General features: G+C 38.4%; 1 protein-coding gene across 1 annotated transcript in view; it reads left to right on the forward strand.

Moving 5' to 3' along the window:
• The first annotated feature begins 5,469 nt into the window (after positions 1 to 5,469).
• The window catches only part of zpld1a (zona pellucida-like domain containing 1a), a 28,344-nt gene continuing 14,951 nt past the window's right edge, over positions 5,470 to 18,862 (forward strand). The window contains exons 1-5 of the mRNA XM_033978401.2: positions 5,470 to 5,531; positions 7,231 to 7,344; positions 8,836 to 9,056; positions 16,599 to 16,780; positions 18,263 to 18,335. Coding sequence (XP_033834292.1) covers positions 7,239 to 7,344; positions 8,836 to 9,056; positions 16,599 to 16,780; positions 18,263 to 18,335 — 582 coding nt within the window. The 5' untranslated portion in view covers positions 5,470 to 5,531; positions 7,231 to 7,238. The remainder of the gene's footprint in view (positions 5,532 to 7,230; positions 7,345 to 8,835; positions 9,057 to 16,598; positions 16,781 to 18,262; positions 18,336 to 18,862) is intronic.

The following is an 18,862-nucleotide window of genomic DNA, read 5'->3' on the forward strand; positions in this document are numbered from 1 at the left end:
CAATCCAAAAAAGCAAGAGCAGGAAAGAACATTGTAAACATTGACCACCCACCCTGGATTTTGCTGTTATTCCTGGACTTACATTAAACATATGCAAGAATCTCGTTGGGTAAAAATGTTGAGGACACACGTTTGAATGAAATGCTTTATACTATAATGTTTACAGCAGACACTTTCGGGCTCATCTCAGCGTCTTCTCAGTCTCTAGCCTTGTCAGGGAGAAACACAGCCTTTTTACTTTATTCTAATGAGTTTCATTGGTGCAAAGTGCAGACGTCTGGAAGCATCAACGCGGAGACTGTTTGATGCTGTACCTCGAGCTAGCAAGGCCAACAGATTGTTTTCTATTACATCACGTTGCTTAACACCATATTTTTTAAAAACGCAGACAAAGGCTTCATGTCTGTTTCCCGTCGAGTACATCCTCAGATTCATGCTGAAACAGAACAAGACAGTTTTATTATTAATCTGGGTTCTGTTAAAGGCGTAGATCAAGTATGGGGCGACAGTAGCTTAGTTGGTAGAGTGTTTGTCCACTGATCCGATGGTTGGCGGTTTGAATCTCGCTCTCGACATAAACATCATTGGTAGAGGGGTAATTTCCGCTGACCCACAGGTTGGCGGTGTGATTTGAGCTCTCACAAATGACTACTGATGTTGTATCCTTGGGCAAGACGCTTAATCTACCTCGCCCCCAGTGTCTGTGTGCACTGGTGTATGAATGTGTGAGTGAATGGGTGTTTGGTTCCTTGGTGTAAAGTGCTTTGAGTGTCTTGAAGGTTGGAAAGCGTTATATAAAAATGTGACAATTTACCATTATCGTCTTTAGTTATAAAACATTTTACTCTGTGGAAACAACGTGTCTGTGTTTATGAGCTAAACTAACTATGAGCAAAACTAAGAATAAACTTTTACAAATAATGAATTGATAAAGAGAAAAGCTTTTGCACCTGCTAGTAACTATGTCGCAGTTAGCGTGTGCTGCTTATACTATTTATGGTAATCTGCTCAGGGAATGCACACTTAGCATGCTAGTTCCACCTTCAAGGCACTCAAAGCACTTTACATCACACACACATTCATACATCAGTGTACACAGACACTGGGGGCGAGGTGGGTTAAGTGTCCCAATGCCCAAGGACACAACAACAGCATTCATCTTTAGGAGCTGGAACTGCACTACCAACGTGTGGGTCAGTTGATCGGACCGCTCAATTTATGATGTTTTTACGTCGAGACAAACTGACTCAAGCTGACATGTTTTTAAACTCACTCCAAGACAGCCCAAGTGTTTTATATTTCATTTTAAGTCTTAATAATGACAATTTGCCAACGCATGTCTTTTTGTTTTGTTTATAATCCCACTCAATGCAACCCAAACCCTTTTATTACAGTCCCACATTTTTGGATGGAAACAGGATTTGTACCCCTGGCTCTCAATTAGACAAAGGTTGTGTAAATTCAGTACCGGGTCAATTGAGGCCAGCCACAACGCAACAAGCTCCCATGTGAAAATATCACAAGAACGACTGTGTACAACTACTTTTGTTAAATGTTCTGTTTTCAAATGTTCTCTAATATTCTCTAACATAAATGTACTTTGTTTGTTCCAGGTCATGAACATCAAAATATGTCCTGTAGCCCCACTGTTTGCTGTGATTTCTGGAAAAACATTCACAGATAACACAGAATGCACGTAACCCCTGGACAAAGTGATGCAATGCACTCTGGGTAATTGAGGTGCTGTCCCACTCTAGATTGCTATCAGACCCCTCTCAAATAGATCTACATTGTTCCTTTTGCTGGTTTTTGCCAAATCTCCAGCCATTACAAATTACCTCGATTAGTATTTAAAAATAAGCCCCCCGTTTGGAGCGTCAGTTCAAGATTGTGCTTGAGGCGAGAGCACCTTGGAGATATATTTTTTATTCTGTTAATATCTTGACTTCTTTCAGGCAGACAATTTCATTAGCAAGATATATTTACTCACAACAACATATCAAATCAGCTTATCTATTTTGAATTCAAACCAGCATGTTTTTTTTAATATCAGAAAAGCACTACGGCTATTGGTAATCCCAGATGTACAACACAATAAGGTAAGTGGATATTGTACAAAAATACATAAAAGATCTTTCATGTTTTATAAAATACTTCAAAGAATGGACATAGAAGAAGCTATACTGCTCATAATAATTAATATATTGGAGTATTATTCTGTAGTAATAGCTGGATCTATATATATTTGTGGATAAATAGTCTGTCAGTGGGTAGTACTAGTAGTGGGTAATACTTCATTCCATTTACTTGAGTACTTTTCCAGCAGCGTACTTTTACTCCCACTTCAGTAATATTGCTATTGAAGTAACAGTACTCTTACTTGAGTAAAAGTGTTGGCTCCTCTTCCCACTTTCCAGCTTTATGTTGACAATATGAAATGATTTGAACATTTGTGTGTCTGTTACGGTTTGAAAATACTACATTTTGCGGATTATTTCATGTTTTGTCTTTCAGATTACAGTGAAATTGTAAATCAGATGTTACGTCCCGACAATCAGAAGACATCAGAAAAACCACTACTGCCAGATGTGCAACACAATAAGGTAAGTGCAAAAAAACATCTTTCATGTTTTATAAAATACTTCAGAGAATGGCGACAGAGAGAGGCTGTAACGCTGTGTAATCGTGAGTTGCTACGAAGGTAAAACCCCGGTACAAAACTGTCACTGGGACGTAACAATAGAGAGGAAAGTATGAGTGATTTTTCAGCAGGGATGGAGCGGGAAATGGAACAACGGGCCATTTTGTTTACACTGGCATAGCTGGTTGCAAAAAGCGTTTGCATAAGCCTGCCACGATAACAAAGTTTGAAATATGATGTATTGCTGAAGAAAATGTAGATGATAAACGAGAGGGGTGGGACGAGAAACGTTTCCACAAGATGAGATGGGATGCGAGATCGGGTCCACGGGAATGAAACAAGACGAGATGTTGATATCGTTTTTAATAAATACATTTTGAGGTTCAGTTCACAATTTTGGCCTCATTGTAGAACTGTTTTTTGGAACTACAGGGTCTCAAGAAATCTGTCCAGCACTTTTAAAATCTTTGTTATAATGTTGTTTTCTCATCACAAACACACCTGGAGTTGTGTTTTGTTTCATTCACACATGTTTAACACACAAACTCTGCATACTTTTCGCTGAGTTCTTCTCTCAAACAGAAAACACTCTGCTCTACCTTGTGATGTCATGATGTAATACAGGAAGTGCACCATTGTGTTTTAAAACGTCATACATCTTCACTAGAATCATACAAGATACAAGATCATTTTCTTGCACGTGCACAATCTAATGACACCAGATCTTGTCCCATACTTGAGAAACAATAATATTGAAACAAATTTATGCCACGACACAATCATCCTAAGCATGAATTATCCCCAAAATCCTGTTCTAAAGGTACAATATTGTATTGTAAATTATAAAACACAACCTGCATTAACCAGTGCTGGAAGAAGTACATGTTACTTAAGTAAAAGTACAGATACTGGAGCAAAAAAAACCAAACAAACTATACTTGTATTACATGCAAAAAGCTACTTAAGTAAAAGTATAAAAGTAACTATTTAAAAATGTACCTAAAAAGTAAAAAGTAAAAGTATTTTGCATAGACTTTGAGATGAACATGTTATAAAACATAAACCCTCAGACTTTTCAGCAGGTCTCAAACTATAATAAAAAATACTTTCACTTTTTAGTCCAGTTAAAAAATTTTGTGGAGTAGAAATTACAGATACCTGCTCTCAAATGTAGTGAAGTAAAAGTACAAAGTATCCACTGTGAAATTTAAAAGTAAAGTACCGATACCTAACATGTATACTTAAGTGCAGTACTTTGCTACTTTTACTCCTTTTACAACTTTTACTTTAGTTTAATCTGATTATAGAACAGAAAAATAACAAAAAGTTCCAATTACCACGTAAATATTGACCCCAAACATTGTTGTTCCATCTGTCAGTTACAGTTAAGTCGATATAGTGAGTATGATTCATGATGATTACTATACTACAACGTTTTGTTCAGTTGACAGATTTAATATTTTTCGTTTCCTGTACTGACTTACTGTTCAATAGGTGATAGCTGGATCAATATATTTTGGGGGTCAATATTTATAAATAAATTTGCTTTTTGCTTTTCGGTCATCACAGGTGGCTAGTACTTAATTACATTTACTCTCTCACATTTACTTGAGTACTTTTCTAGCAGCATACTTTTACTCCTAGTTGAATAATATTTCTATTGAAGTAACAGTACTCTTACTTGAGTAAAAGTTGTGGTTCTTCTTCCCACTGTGAGTAAATCTATGTGACTTGAGCTTTATGTCGACTATAGGAAATGATTTGAACATTTGTGCTTCTTGCAGCTCCTTCAGATATTCATTCATTTATCTTTATTTGAGCAGTTTGATCTGATTTATTTGTTTCAATTTTTTTGTGTCTGTTTGAAAACACCAGATTTTGTGCATTATTTCATGTCATAAATCAGATGTTACGTCCTGACAGTTGCTCTTCAAATTACTGTTATCTGAGTAGTATTTTTCCCAAATACTTTGATACTCTTGAGTCATTTCTTGGAGCACTACTTTGTACTTCTACTTGAGTAATATTACAGTAGCTCGGTTGGTAGAGTGTTTGACAACTGTATCAATGTGTGTGTGAATGATGTAATGTGCTTTGAGTGCCTTGAAGGTAGAAAAGTGCTATATGAAAATGTAACTCTTTACCATTTTACCATTTTGACGTAAAATTAGTCTTACTTGAGGAACTTTTTGGCTGCTCTACCCACCTCAGTCTGTCATACACCACTGTACATATGGAAATGGGGCAGAGATGAGACGATAAGCCCCCAGACGCTGTGAACCTTTTCCTTTGCTGGCTTCTTTTTAGCCAGAATCAAAGTTCACGGAAGATAGCGCTACTCCAGATCGCCCGCTGCTCTGCTGACTGAGGCCCACACTCTCAACTCTCAAACATGAAAAAAACATGGATTTCTAGCTCCAGCTCCATTGAGTGCGACGGGCCCGGCTCTACCCCACCGAGCACCGCCACTGAGGCTCCGGTAGGGGGGCGAGAAAAGGGAGCATCTCAGTCAACAAGGCCAAGCTCCCAACCAAGAGCGATGAAAACATAATTCTACCCCCCTCCCACCTCACACAGCGTCCAAACCATTTGTGAGCAGTGACAGAGCCAGGCCGGGCCGAAAGGATCCGAGTGGGAACCCTGAAAACCTGCTCATATTTCAGCCCACGTCAAAGGATTTGTATAACACAGTGACACATGATGGCCTTTCCCATGTAGGCAGCGGACAGCTCTTTTTTGTTGGCATGTTGAAATAATGAATCTCTTATGTGTAGCGTCCTTTTTGACCCAGCGCATCCCCAGCTCCTGTTCCTAGACTCCAGGTAGGGATGCTGTGCGGACCATCACGTCGACCGGTCCAAGCTTATGGAGAACCGCTGACCTGACCAGGGTGAGTTTTACAGGCCTTTGGGTCACCTCGAGATCAAATGTGATGACTGGTTTTAAAGGTGTGTTGTGTAACTTTTGTGGTGGGGTCTGGCACCTGCTTGTCTCTATGGCGACGCTATTTCTTTGCCTGGAATGTTCCACAGCGTTACATTAAACTCATCTTTTTGCTCTTTTCCGTTACAGATGTTTTATTGATAAAAGATAGTCACTTGAAAAACATGTATTCTTACACTTCTTACACCTCTCCACAGATCTGACCTGAAACTTGGCCTGGTGTTGTTACCTGCATGGAGAAAGAAACATTTAATGCCATAATGGGAAACATTCCAGGCAAAGCAATAATAATTCCACAAGACAAGCGAACTCTCCACCTGAAAAATATTTCCACTTTAAAGGAACACGATGTTATTGCTTTACCTGGAATGTTACCGAGTTAGGCATTCAACTTTTCTATTTCCATGGAGACAAGCAGGGAACACCACCAGGTCGAGTTACAGGTTAGATCTGTGGAAAAGACAGCCCACTTATAATAATAATAATGCAGGCTTTTTAAAGTTTTCTACACCAGTAAAGTACTTTTAATAAAATAAATGAAAGACGGATACGTTTAAAGCCATACTCTGGAACATTACAGGTAAAGCAATAACATTTCCATGGAGACAAGCAGCAGCAAGCACCACCTGAAAAGTATTTCCACTTAAAAGGAGCACTATGTAACGTTTGAAGCGGTGGGTCCATAACTATGCTTGTTTCCATGGATATGTTATTGCTTTGCGTGGAATGTTACAGAGTTAGGCATTAAACCTATACAGACAAGCAGGTGACACTAGCAGGTTGAGGTACGGGTTAGATCTATGGAAAGGAAAGCCCACTCATAATAGTAATGCATGCTTTTCAAAGTTCTTTTAACCACTAATATAGTTTTAATTGCTGTGTTTCAGATTACATCAAAATATACAATAGGTCAATAATATTTAATACAGATGGAGACAGCTTAAATGTAATCGGTTAAAATGCAGACTTTTGTTGTAATACAGCAAGATTTTGGGTCTAGTCATTAATAGAAATCTTCAACATTTGTGTATTTATATTTTGGATATTTCATGGGAAAGTACAATGTTATCTATAGGAAAAGCTGGCTCTTGCCCCGATCTGGAAGTATAACATCATCCAGTCCTAGATGATGAAAACTACCAATAGAATAAATGGAAGATATGTAGGTTTAATAACATACTCTGGAACATGAAGACAAGCAGGTAACAGAACCCCCCTTTTCAGAAAAGTTTCACATTGGCTCTATAAATTAGCGCTAAGGCGGTTCTGAGATACAAGGAGCATGAGATGTGGGCACTGAGATAACCATTATAATCTGAAATGCCAGTAGTTATCAGCAAATTGTCCGTCATAATTTCTTTGAGGCCGAAAGCGGCAGGTGCTCAGAAATAATTCAAGCTGACATTTGTGCGCTTTGATTCTGTTTGGCAGACGAGCGAAAGATGTTCTTGTGAAGTCAAAACTGTAAGATAGCTCCCAATCTTCAGGGACCACCTCTCCCCTCTCACTCCAGTCGAGGATCAAGAACATACCCCTCATTTGAAGCATAACATATGAGATTTAACTTTGAGCTTTAGAGAAGTGACAAAGCTGAAGTTTCGTTTTGGGTGTTTTTAGTTTAACTTCATTTCTGTCTTTTTTTGCAGGTGTTGAAATGGAACATATATTTCTGGTTCTTTTACTCTTCGGTAAGGTTTTATCTGTCAAAGCGCAATTCAATGGATACAACTGTGACGGGAACTTTCACAGCCGCATCCCCGGTGAGAACAGAGAAACACATCGGGATTTTCACACATGTGTCTGCTATTACACTAAAGACTAATGACATTTAAGGCAGAGAATAAGTCTAATTTTACACTATTTCAAATTTACAGATTACCATGGTAACACGCCGTAGTTACTGTTAAGAGTCTAGCCTCAAAGTAGTTTTCGGATGGGAATGCAAGTGTCAAGAGAGTTTGCAGTTTGCCTTGTACATACACCAGTCTAATTAAAATTTTTTTAAAGTTCTATCTAATAAGATTATATTAAAGATGCACCATGTCGCTTTTCTGCTGGGTGGGGGGTCTGTCAGCCTGCCAACAAGCTTGTCTTGAGAGAGATGTTATTGCTTTACTGCTCGAATGTAACACAGTATTTAATTAAACATATCTATCACCATGGAGACAAGCAGGTGACAGCACCAGGCCGAGTTATGAGTCTGATCTGTGGAGAGCTGACCCCGCTCACAGTGAGAAATGATGTTTTTCTCGGTATTTTTTAGCAATGAAACTAATTAAATAAATGCAAGGTGGAAACGTTTAATGCTATATTGTGAAATGTGCTGGCAAAGCAAAAACATCTCCATAGAAACAACCAGCAGACGTGAGCTCCTCTTGGAAAGTTACATCTTTAAGTGGTCTCACTCTTGTTCTTGTTGAGTCCTGGTTTGAGCCCAGTTTAGTCCTGTTAAAGACCTGGTTTAGTTCTGGTGAAGTCCAGGATTAGCTCTGAATTTAGTCCCAGTTTAGTCCTAGTTTGGATGCAAGTGTGAACAAACCAATAGTAGAACCTGCTTTATTTTTAAATACTCTATCTAAATACTTTGAAATTGTCTACTTATCTCCTTTATCAACAGTCTTGTTTTAGTTACAACATCACGCAGTTTAGATACACTGCCTGACCAAAAAAAAAGTCACCACCTGGATTTAACAAAGCAAATATGTTGGTGTTGCTGCAGTTGTTCAGGTCTAGGTTCAGCAACAGTCTGTGCTCAAAGAATGAGGTCAGCTGACACCTGAAAATACTGAATGACCAGGTTATTCCATCAATGAATTTTTTCTTCCCTGATGGCACGGGCATATTCCAAGATGACAATGCCAGGATTCATCAGGCTCAAATTGTGACAGAGTGGTTCAGGAGCATGAGACGTCATTTTCACACATGGATTGTCCACCACAGAGTCCAGACCTTAACCCCATTGAGAATCAATGCAAGATCTTGGATGGAAATAAATCTTGTGGCACATGTGACGTAATCAAAGCTAAAGGCGGAACAACCAAATATTAGAGTGTGTGGTTTTTTTTGGGTGGTGACTTTTTTTTTGGCCAGGCAGTGTATTTGAACTTTGAACATTTAAATATTTTCAAGCTATTTACTAAGCTGTACTACACCACTCACAAATGCATTCAAAGGGACTTGGTCAGATCTGGGGTTAAACCAACCCTGTTCACAGCCTCTTCATATATTTCATGTTTGTTTTAATTTGGCAGTGGAGAGGGACATCAGCGTGTACTGCGGGGTCCAGACGATCACCCTCAAGATTAACTTCTGCCCCGTGCTCTTCTCCGGTTACACTGATACTGACCTGGCCCTCAACGGTCGCCATGGAGATGCTCACTGCCGTGGCTTCATCAATAACAACACCTTCCCCACACTGGTTATCTTTAGCATCAGTCTGGCCTCTCTGGAGTCTTGTGGCAATGCACTAACGGTAAGGTCCAGCCAGGTAATGAGAACAAGTCAGACACTCTACCAGATATGTACCGGGGCCATGTTGACAGAGATATGATGGGTGATGACACAGATTGTGCTAGCTAGACTGAAACTTAGCTTAAAATTGAACTGGACAGGTAAGTTTTACATAGTGGATCCAGATTGTAGATTTTTGACCTGGTTTAAGGTGAAATCAGACCTATTCTGCAAAATTAACTTTTCAGAGCTTTTAAACATGTTATAGTTATTTTCTTCTCATTTACCCTCTGAAATTGTATTTGGAGTGATTTGTGCATGTTTTAGCGATGTTTAATTGCTTATTTTCAAGACGTTTTGACGTTCAATCCCAGTTTTCACCTCCACCGGTGCACGCCCAATGTGAAGTACAGTGGTCCCTCGTTTATCGTGGGAGTTATGTTAAAACTAAATAATAACCCACAATAGACGGAATCCACAAAGTATTCAGCTTTATTTTTTATGCTTATTATATATGTTTTGCAGCTGTAAAACCCCTCACCCCACACTTTATATACTTTTCTCAGACAGGCATTAACATTTTCTCACATTTCTCTCTTGTTTAAACACTCTCAAAGTTCAAACCTTTGTAGGCGCCTTTGTCGGTGCAGAATGTTTCATTGTCTTTGTGGGTTTTGTCAGGGAGAAAACTTGCAAACATACAGCACTTCAGAGTCGCACTGTGATCCAACATTTATGTAAATTTGGCTGAACGCATTCTGTAATGCACAGGAGACATGGCACAAAGGAGATTGATTGACAATGGTCTACAGTCCCTTAGCCAATCAGGACGCAGAACATACACACTGTAACAAAAAGTATGCAAAATTGCATTAAAAAAGCTAGGCCGCGAAAGGTGAACCGAATTATAGTGAGGGACAACTGTACTTACTTCGTATTCCAGTTTTATTTTCTTAATCTGTGATACACGTAGGATTTGGCAGCATCACGTAGTCATTATGATACAAATAAATACAATTCCGCAGCTTGCTAGTGTAATCTACAGCCATCCATAGCCATGACACTTTGTCGTGATGGGGTCAGTTCCCATTGGACACCGCAGTTTTGTAACATGAAGTACAAGGACTTGTTTCTTTTAAATTAAATTTTAAATTTTAAATTAATATTGTGATTTAAAATATACAACTTATGACATAATGTTCCATGGGTGTTATAGATTATAACTCTAGAGCACACACAAGCACCATAGGCACTTTAAAACTCCCATAGAGCTATATAGGCACCTGCACTCCATCTTAAATTCTAGTACATGATCAAGTACATGTGCCCTATTTGTGAACATGTTTGCAAAAATAAAAGACCTCATTTTGTAAACTTTTGCATATATACTTACCAAAACACCTGGTGAGTGAGTCAGTAAAAATAGTCCAATGATTTAGTATGTGTAAGCTTGGAACCTCACAGAAACAGAACGAGGGCAGCTCTGATGTGGCTCTGGCTGCATATAAACATAAATTATACACAAAAGATCCATGTAAAATGGACCAAATGCATATGTATATAGAAACGTGTGTTTATGAATAATATTTGGGTGAGTTTCCATATAGGATCACGGTCTGTCAGGTGAAATAGGTCATGTTCATGTTTTAGAATTTTTTGATGATTTCAGATGGAGGGCAGGGGCCTATATACAGTGGTGTACTCAATTTTGTTACTTAGTACAGATACCAGAGCAAAAAAAAAAAAACTCAAGTAAAGATAAATGATAAATAAATCACATGAGATGATGTACTTAAGTAAAAGTATTTCTCGCAGATTTTGACATCTATAGTAAAACTTCAAATGTAGTGATTTTGATAAATATTTGTGCTGAATTTTGTTCAAAAGAAGCAATTTAACCAATCTTTCATTCTAGCTATTTTTATTTGTATGTTTTTGTTTGCTCAAATTATTAAGTTAATGAATCCTCAGCCTTTTCAGCAGGTCTCAGACAATAATAAAAATACTTTACTTATCAGTCTTGTTCAAAAATGTAGTGGAGTAGAAAGCACATATAGCTGCTCTGAAATGTAGTGAAGTAAAAGTAAAAAGTATCCTCTTTAAAATTGACTTAAGTAAAGTACAGATACCTAACATCTGTACTTAAGTATAATACTTTACTACTTTTACTTTGTTATCTTCCACCACAGCCTATATACTTCTATGGGAGATTGCATTAAACATATCTATCTCCATGGAAACAAGCAAATGAATGCACCAGGCCATGTTATCGGTCTGATCTGTGGAGAGCTGACTTCGCTCACAGTGAGAACTCTTTTTTTTTTTTTTTTTTTTAGCAATAAAACTGTAATTGAATAAATGCAAGGTGTATACGTTTAATGCCACATTGTGGAACATGCTGGCAAAGCAATAACATCTCCATAGAAACAGCCAGCAGGATCAGGATTCCTCTTTCCTCCTGAAAAGTTAGATCATCTTTAAGTGATCTTATAAGGTGCATTCACTCTTGTCCTTGTTGAGTTCTTGTTTGAGCCCAGTCTAGTCCTGATGGTAGACCTGGACTAGTCCTGATGGTGGACCTGGTTTAGTCCTGCTGGTGGACCTGGTTTAGTCCTGCTGGTGGACCTGGTTTAGTCCTGCTGGTGGACCTGGTTTAGTCCTGATGGTGGACCTGGTTTAGTCCTGATGGTAGACCTGGTTTAGTCCTGATGGTAGACCTGGTTTAGTCCTGATGGTAGACCTGGTTTAGTCCTGATGGTGGACCTGGTTTAGTCCTTATGGTAGACCTGGTTTAGTCCTGATGGTAGACCTGGTTTAGTCCTGATGGTAGACCTGGTTTAGTCCTGATGGTAGACCTGGTTTAGTCCTGATGGTGGACCTGGTTTAGTCCTGATGGCGGACCTGGTTTAGTCCTGATGGTAGACCTGGTTTAGTCCTGATGGTAGACCTGTTTTAGTCCTGATGGAAGACCTGGTTTAGTCCTGATGGTAGACCTGGTTTAGTCCTTATGGTAGACCTGGTTTAGTCCTGATGGTAGACCTGGTTTAGTCCTGATGGTAGACCTGGTTTAGTCCTGATGGTGGACCTGGTTTAGTCCTGATGGCGGACCTGGTTTAGTCCTGATGGTAGACCTGGTTTAGTCCTGATGGTAGACCTGTTTTAGTCCTGATGGAAGACCTGGTTTAGTCCTGATGGTAGACCTGGTTTAGTCCTTATGGTAGACCTGGTTTAGTCCTGATGGTAGACCTGGTTTAGTCCTGATGGTGGACCTGGTTTAGTCCTGATGGTGGACCTGGTTTAGTCCTGATGGCGGACCTGGTTTAGTCCTGATGGTAGACCTGGTTTAGTCCTGATGGAAGACCTGGTTTAGTCCTGATGGAAGACCTGGTTTAGTCCTGATGGTAGACCTGTTTTAGTCCTGATGGAAGACCTGGTTTAGTCCTGATGGTAGACCTGGTTTAGTCCTTATGGTAGACCTGGTTTAGTCCTGATGGTAGACCTGGTTTAGTCCTGATGGTAGACCTGGTTTAGTCCTGATGGTGGACCTGGTTTAGTCCTGATGGTAGACCTGGTTTAGTCCTGATGGTAGACCTGGTTTAGTCCTGATGGTAGACCTGGTTTAGTCCTGATGGTAGACCTGGTTTAGTCCTGATGGTAGACCTGGTTTAGTCCTGATGGTATAGTCCTGATGGTAGACCTGGTTTAGTCCTGATGGTGGACCTGGTTTAGTCCTGATGGTAGACCTGGTTTAGTCCTGATGGTAGACCTGGTTTAGTCCTGATGGTATAGTCCTGATGGTAGACCTGGTTTAGTCCTGATGGTGGACCTGGTTTAGTCCTGATGGTAGACCTGGTTTAGTCCTGATGGTAGACCTGGTTTAGTCCTGATGGTAGACCTGGTTTAGTCCTGATGGTAGACCTGGTTTAGTCCTGATGGTAGACCTGGTTTAGTCCTGATGGTAGACCTGGTTTAGTCCTGATGGTATAGTCCTGATTGTAGACCTGGTTTTGTCCTTTTAAAGACCTGGTTTAGTCCTAGTCTAGATTCATGATTTTTAAAAGAAATGTCAAAGTTTATAATCCACAAATGTTGAACCTTCTCATTGTTTGAAAACCTGCCATATTAATCTTATGACAGTTAAAGTTCTTTTAACTGACAACAATCACATCTTTGGGGCTGAATAATGGCACCACTTTCTGAAGCTATTGCAAAAAAATCACTTCACTTTTGTTTATTTATACCAGCAGGCAATATGTTCCACTTTGTGCCATTTTTGTTTTATGTGGATTGGCCCAGTAATTACAGCAAAAAAAAACAAAAAAACAAAAAAAAAAACAACCCTGCAAATTCTACCATAGACTTCTCTTTATATTCTGCAAGTTTTTTGATAAATTTTATGTCACCTATACACAGCGTGACTATAAGTAACTATGTACATGTACAAAACATTCAGAGTACACATTTTGAGTAAATGTATTCCGGTACAGTTACTCTTTCATTTGGTAGTATTCAGAGTACAGTTACTTTTCTAAAATCAAACAAATACATAGAAGTATTTCATCACAAAATTTTGGCTTCAAACTGCACAGAATCAGTGAGAAAAATATAAAACTCAGCTCTTGTGGTGAAACAGGTGTGATTTTTCCATCTCCAATTAGTGACAGTGATGCAGAATCCTAATCCTGCAGTTTTACACTATAATTTAAATGCAACTCTATGCAATAGCATTGAGAGTCGTGTTCAGAATGCAGTACTCTGATTGTCCCATATACTCGAGTATTCTGTAACTAAATACATTTTCAAAAATATTCTTCCCATCACTGCCTGTACAATATTATAATTGTTTGTATCATATTATGTTCACATTAGTCTGAGCATACAGTTTACTCTTAGGCTTAGTAAACAACATGTGTGTTAAGCCTTTTATGTTTTATTCTTTAAATCTTCTCAAAAGTTGCTATTTTATCATTTTATTATGAAGATGAAAAGGCCACTTAAGCATTTATATATATTTTTCGATAACTCTTTATAACTACACCTTAATTAGCCTTAATAAAGCATGAAGAAAGACTTACTTCACAATGACATTACACAAAATTGATTCTTGTGAGCTTTAAGCCATGTTATAATGCTGTTATCTCCTCAAAAACATACCTGGAGTTGTGTTTTGTTTCATTCACACATGTTTGAGTGACACTTTATTATCACTCTGTCTACATCTCTAAAGCTAAAAATGCTTTAGAGATGTAGACAGACCCAAACTAACTCAAACTTCTTACTCATAATCTCCTGGTTCATTAGTTACTAAGATCAGCTTTGTTTATATAATGATCTATTCATTATACATTTTTGACTGAGTTCCCCAAATTAAATAAACACATAAACATTATATCACTCTTCTTCTCTTGTATTTCTAGTAGCAGCTGTTTTTCTACACTCCCGCTGCCATGGACTTTGACACATTTTTAATCCCAAATACCCATTAGACCCGCTCAGCATCTCATCAAACATGGATGAGAGCAGATTTGCAAGTAAGAGCTGACGAGGCACACTCCAGCCGTGAGTTTTTCTTTACAGAGCAGAGACCTGAGTACAAAGGGGATCAAATTATTGTGTTTTTTTCCCCAGTGTCTATCTTCTCCTCTCAACCACACGCTCATCTTGACAACTCCTGTTTATCCTGTATGGGAACTCAGGCCAGAGCTTGTTATCTGGGCTTGGGAGGATCTTACAGAGGAAAAATAAACTTGGTACAGCAGTTTTAAGAAACATAACTCTTAAAGCGCTTGTTTCGATGGAAATTTGAATGCTCTACCTGGAATGTTTCACAGTATTGCCTTAAACCTATTTATCACCATAGAGATGAGCAGATAATGACAACACCAGAACAAGTTACAGGTCAGATCTGAGGAGAGGTGTAACACTTTACTAAGTAAATCTTTAAGGTGCTCTATAATGTCTTTTGATGAAGGATGCAGAAAGAACTTGTCTCCATGGGGATATTATAGCTTTACCTGAGATGTTCCTTCGTATTGCATTAAACTGATCTATCTCCATAAAAATGAGAAAAAGATCTTGCAAGGCAAAAAAGCAACAACTTGGTAGCTTTTTAAGATATGTAATTCTTAAAGTTTCCATGAAGATATTATTGCTTTACCTGGAATGTTCCTTAGTATTGCATTAAATCGATCTATCTCCATGGAGAAGAGCAGATGACGGCACCAGGCCTAGTTACAAATCAGATCTAAGGAGAGGTGGTAGGACTCTGATCTTGCAGGGTAAAAAACTTGGTATTGCACTTTAAGTCTATGTAAGTTTTTGGTAGAGGCTCCACAACGAGCTTGTCTCTATGGAGATATTATTGCTTTACTTGGAATGTCCCTTAGTATTGCATTAAACTTATCTTACAAGCTCTTTAAGGTGTGTAATTCTTGAATTTGCAGTATATGTAACTTCTTTTAGTTGAGGCTCCACAATAAGCTTGTCTCTATGGAGATATTACCTTACCTGGAATGTTCCATAGTATTGCAGTAAACCTATCTATCCCCATGGAGACGAGCAGATGGTGGCACCAAGCCAAGCTGTCAACACTTCTGCTCTGAGAAGAGGCGTAATCTTGTTATGTTGGGGAAACAGATTTAAAAAATACCTGGTGTATCACTTTAAAGGCAGTTTAGAGCGAGTGTGTACTTGGCTGGGTGCCTCTGTTTTGTTGTACCACATACAGCGGGGCAGTTCCTGGAGCTGCGCTTTAGATAAGCCTGATGGACTTTTGGATTATATGCTCTGTGGAATAGATGATACTATCGTGGTCCGTCCAGTGTGCCCACAGTTCCATCATGGCGGTCTTCTCTGTGGAGTTGGAAAGATGAGCACTTATGTCCTAGTAAATCTCCAAGTTCTTTCAAAGGCCCCGTACCTCATTTTAATTCATTCTTGTCAAGATAAACGTTCTTTACATCATGCAATGTTTGGAAAAATCAACTCTTGTGAACTTTAAAATATGTTATAATGTTGTTACCTCCTCAGAAACATACCTGGAGCTGGGTTTTCTTCCATTCACACATGTTTGAATAACCCTTTATTATAATATTTATTATTATAGTCTGTCTACATCTTCGAAGCTTAAAATGCTCTGTTTCACTTTGTGATGTCATGGAGCGGAAGTTTTCAAGTTAACAACTATTTTTACCTTTAGTTCAGTAGAGATGGGCAATTCCAGGGCTGAATCTCTACTGACGCATGACATCACAAGGTGGAACAGAGCATTTTGAGCTTTGGAGATGTAGACAGACTAATAAAAAGAGTGACTCAAACATGCGTGAATGAAACAAAACACAATTCCAGGTCTGTTTTGGTGAGGTAACAGCATTATAATATGGCTTAAAGCTCACAAGAGTCAATAGAGGACCTTTATGCTATATTTGATTTGAATATGTTTAGATATCACAGTTATCTTTCTTTCTCTAGTGATAATTCTGGGCTGAGTTTTCTTTCACCTGTATGATTAAACTTAAAATACTTAGTACTTGAAGCGACAGTTCTTGTTGTGTCTTGGTTTCAGGTCTCTACAGCCCACGGCCCTAACGCCTACGGAAACCTGTCCCTGGTTCAGATTGGGAGCATTTCGGGGTACATCGACACCCCGGATCCCTCCACCGTCATCAGTTACCTGCCCGGGCTCCAGTACAAGTTCAGCTGCAGCTACCCTCTGGAATACCTCGTCAACAACACACAGCTCGCTTCGTAAGTCACACCCCTGGAGTGTTTCATTTTCACGTCGATTACGATAAATGGATTTGATACTCGATACGGATTCTTACACTACGATGATAATAAAAACGTTCTGTTTTCTTTAGACAATAGAATGCGATTTTCAACATTAAATCCTAGTACTTTCTTTTATGTTACCACCTTATATCTGTGTAATGCAGTGGTGGCTGCAGTACTCAATTATGTTACTGAAGTAAAAGTACAGATAGAGAGGTGAAAAGTTGCTCAAGTAAAAGTTTAAGTATCTCATGAACAAATTCTACTCAAGTAAAAGTATTAAAGTGCCCCTTTAAGCATATACTTTAAGACTAAGAAATATTTTACAGAACTGTTGTGATATAGATTAAAATAATATACATTTTAGTCAAGAGTAATAATGCAAATCAATTTCTTAATTTTTTCTTATGAATTTTGTGTATTTATTTTTGTTTGCTCAAAGCCGAAGCTCGAACTGAGTAAAAGTAAAAAGTGTCCAATATAAATTGTACTTAAGTAAAGTACAGATACCTCAAAATTCTCTTTAAGTACAGTACTTTACTACTTGTACTTCTTTACCTTCCACGACGTTAAAATCCTTTAGTTGTCCAGTAGGTTCCATAGTGGTCCATGGGCGTATACTAGTCTATGTGTCTTATACTTGTTCTGATACAGTTCAAGATCATTCTAAAGCTGTTCAGGAAAGGTGAATAGGACTTTTTTTTTTTTTAAATATCGATACATGCTCAAATGAGTATTGGGTTTCAATGCTAGTTTTAGTATCAATTAGTATCTGATCTTCGATATAACCCTGCACCGCAGTCTCCAGGGCAGAAACGTTGCCTAGGTGCTGATGCAGACTGCAGGCACTTTGAAGGCGTGATGTTGGTTTGGAGCTCTCTCACTTGGCCTGTAGAGGTACTTGAGGATACAGTCTATTACTTCTCTGAGATAAGGACAGTATTGGCTGCAATACAAGAGAGGAGAGAATGGCATTCTGTACGTGTGATACTGACAAGTGTACTCAGCATGTATATAGAAGAAAACTTTAACTATAGTATTTCGTTTTAGAATAAAATATGGAATATGTAAAATGTATATGGCCATATTACCAATGCAATGCCATCATTTATAATTCGATTCAAGTATTTATATAACACATTTAAATAACTTCAGCTGAACCAAAGTGCTCACATAAAAGTTAACAAAAAACAAATATAAAGATAACATGATACATAGGAACAGAACAACAAAACAGCCTTTGTAACATTTTAAAACCGCTTTACCATAAAAAATACATCTATCTGTACCATCTGTTAACTGCCTGCAAGGAAGTTATGTGGTTCAAAGTTTGTTCAGGGTCATTCGCAAATAAACCATCTTGATTGTCTGAATAGGTACATGGTTTACTGAATATCTCCAATCCTTGTAATCATGCTTTCATGTATAGAAATATTTTAATTTTTATCTTCATCAAAGGTCAGCTGCTGCTATTTCTGTGAAGGAGAGCAATGGTACATTCGTCAGCACGCTCAACCTGCTCCTGTACAATGTGAGTTCACACTAGTGCAATGGAAAACATAACTGCTTCACTCTGTACAAAAAGCCTACACATATATTTGCATGGGACTAAGTGAGAATATATTATATATTAAACTGTTTTCTGACCTATGTTATAATGTAGTTCCCTCATCACAAACACACCTGGGGTTGTGTTTTGTTTCATTCACACATGTTTAACACACAAACCCTGCATATTCAGGCTGAGTTCTTTTTTCAAAGAGAAAACACTCCTTGTGATGTTATGTGGTAATACAGGAAGTGCTCCACTGTGTTTTTAAGCTCCACACACCTTCACTAAAATCATTTGGATGATTTCAGCCCTCGAATTGACAATCTCTACGGAACTAAAGGTAAAAGGAGCTTTTAACTTGAAAACTACCACTACATGACATCACAAGGTGGAACAGAGCATTTTGAACGTTGCAGATGTTCAAAATTATATAAGACTTATAATAAAGGGTTACTCAGACATATGTGAATGAAACAACAAACACACAAAAACAACACTGGGTATGT

The sequence above is a fragment of the Periophthalmus magnuspinnatus genome, chromosome 14, assembly GCF_009829125.3.
Source record: "Periophthalmus magnuspinnatus isolate fPerMag1 chromosome 14, fPerMag1.2.pri, whole genome shotgun sequence".
Taxonomy (NCBI): domain Eukaryota; kingdom Metazoa; phylum Chordata; class Actinopteri; order Gobiiformes; family Gobiidae; genus Periophthalmus; species Periophthalmus magnuspinnatus.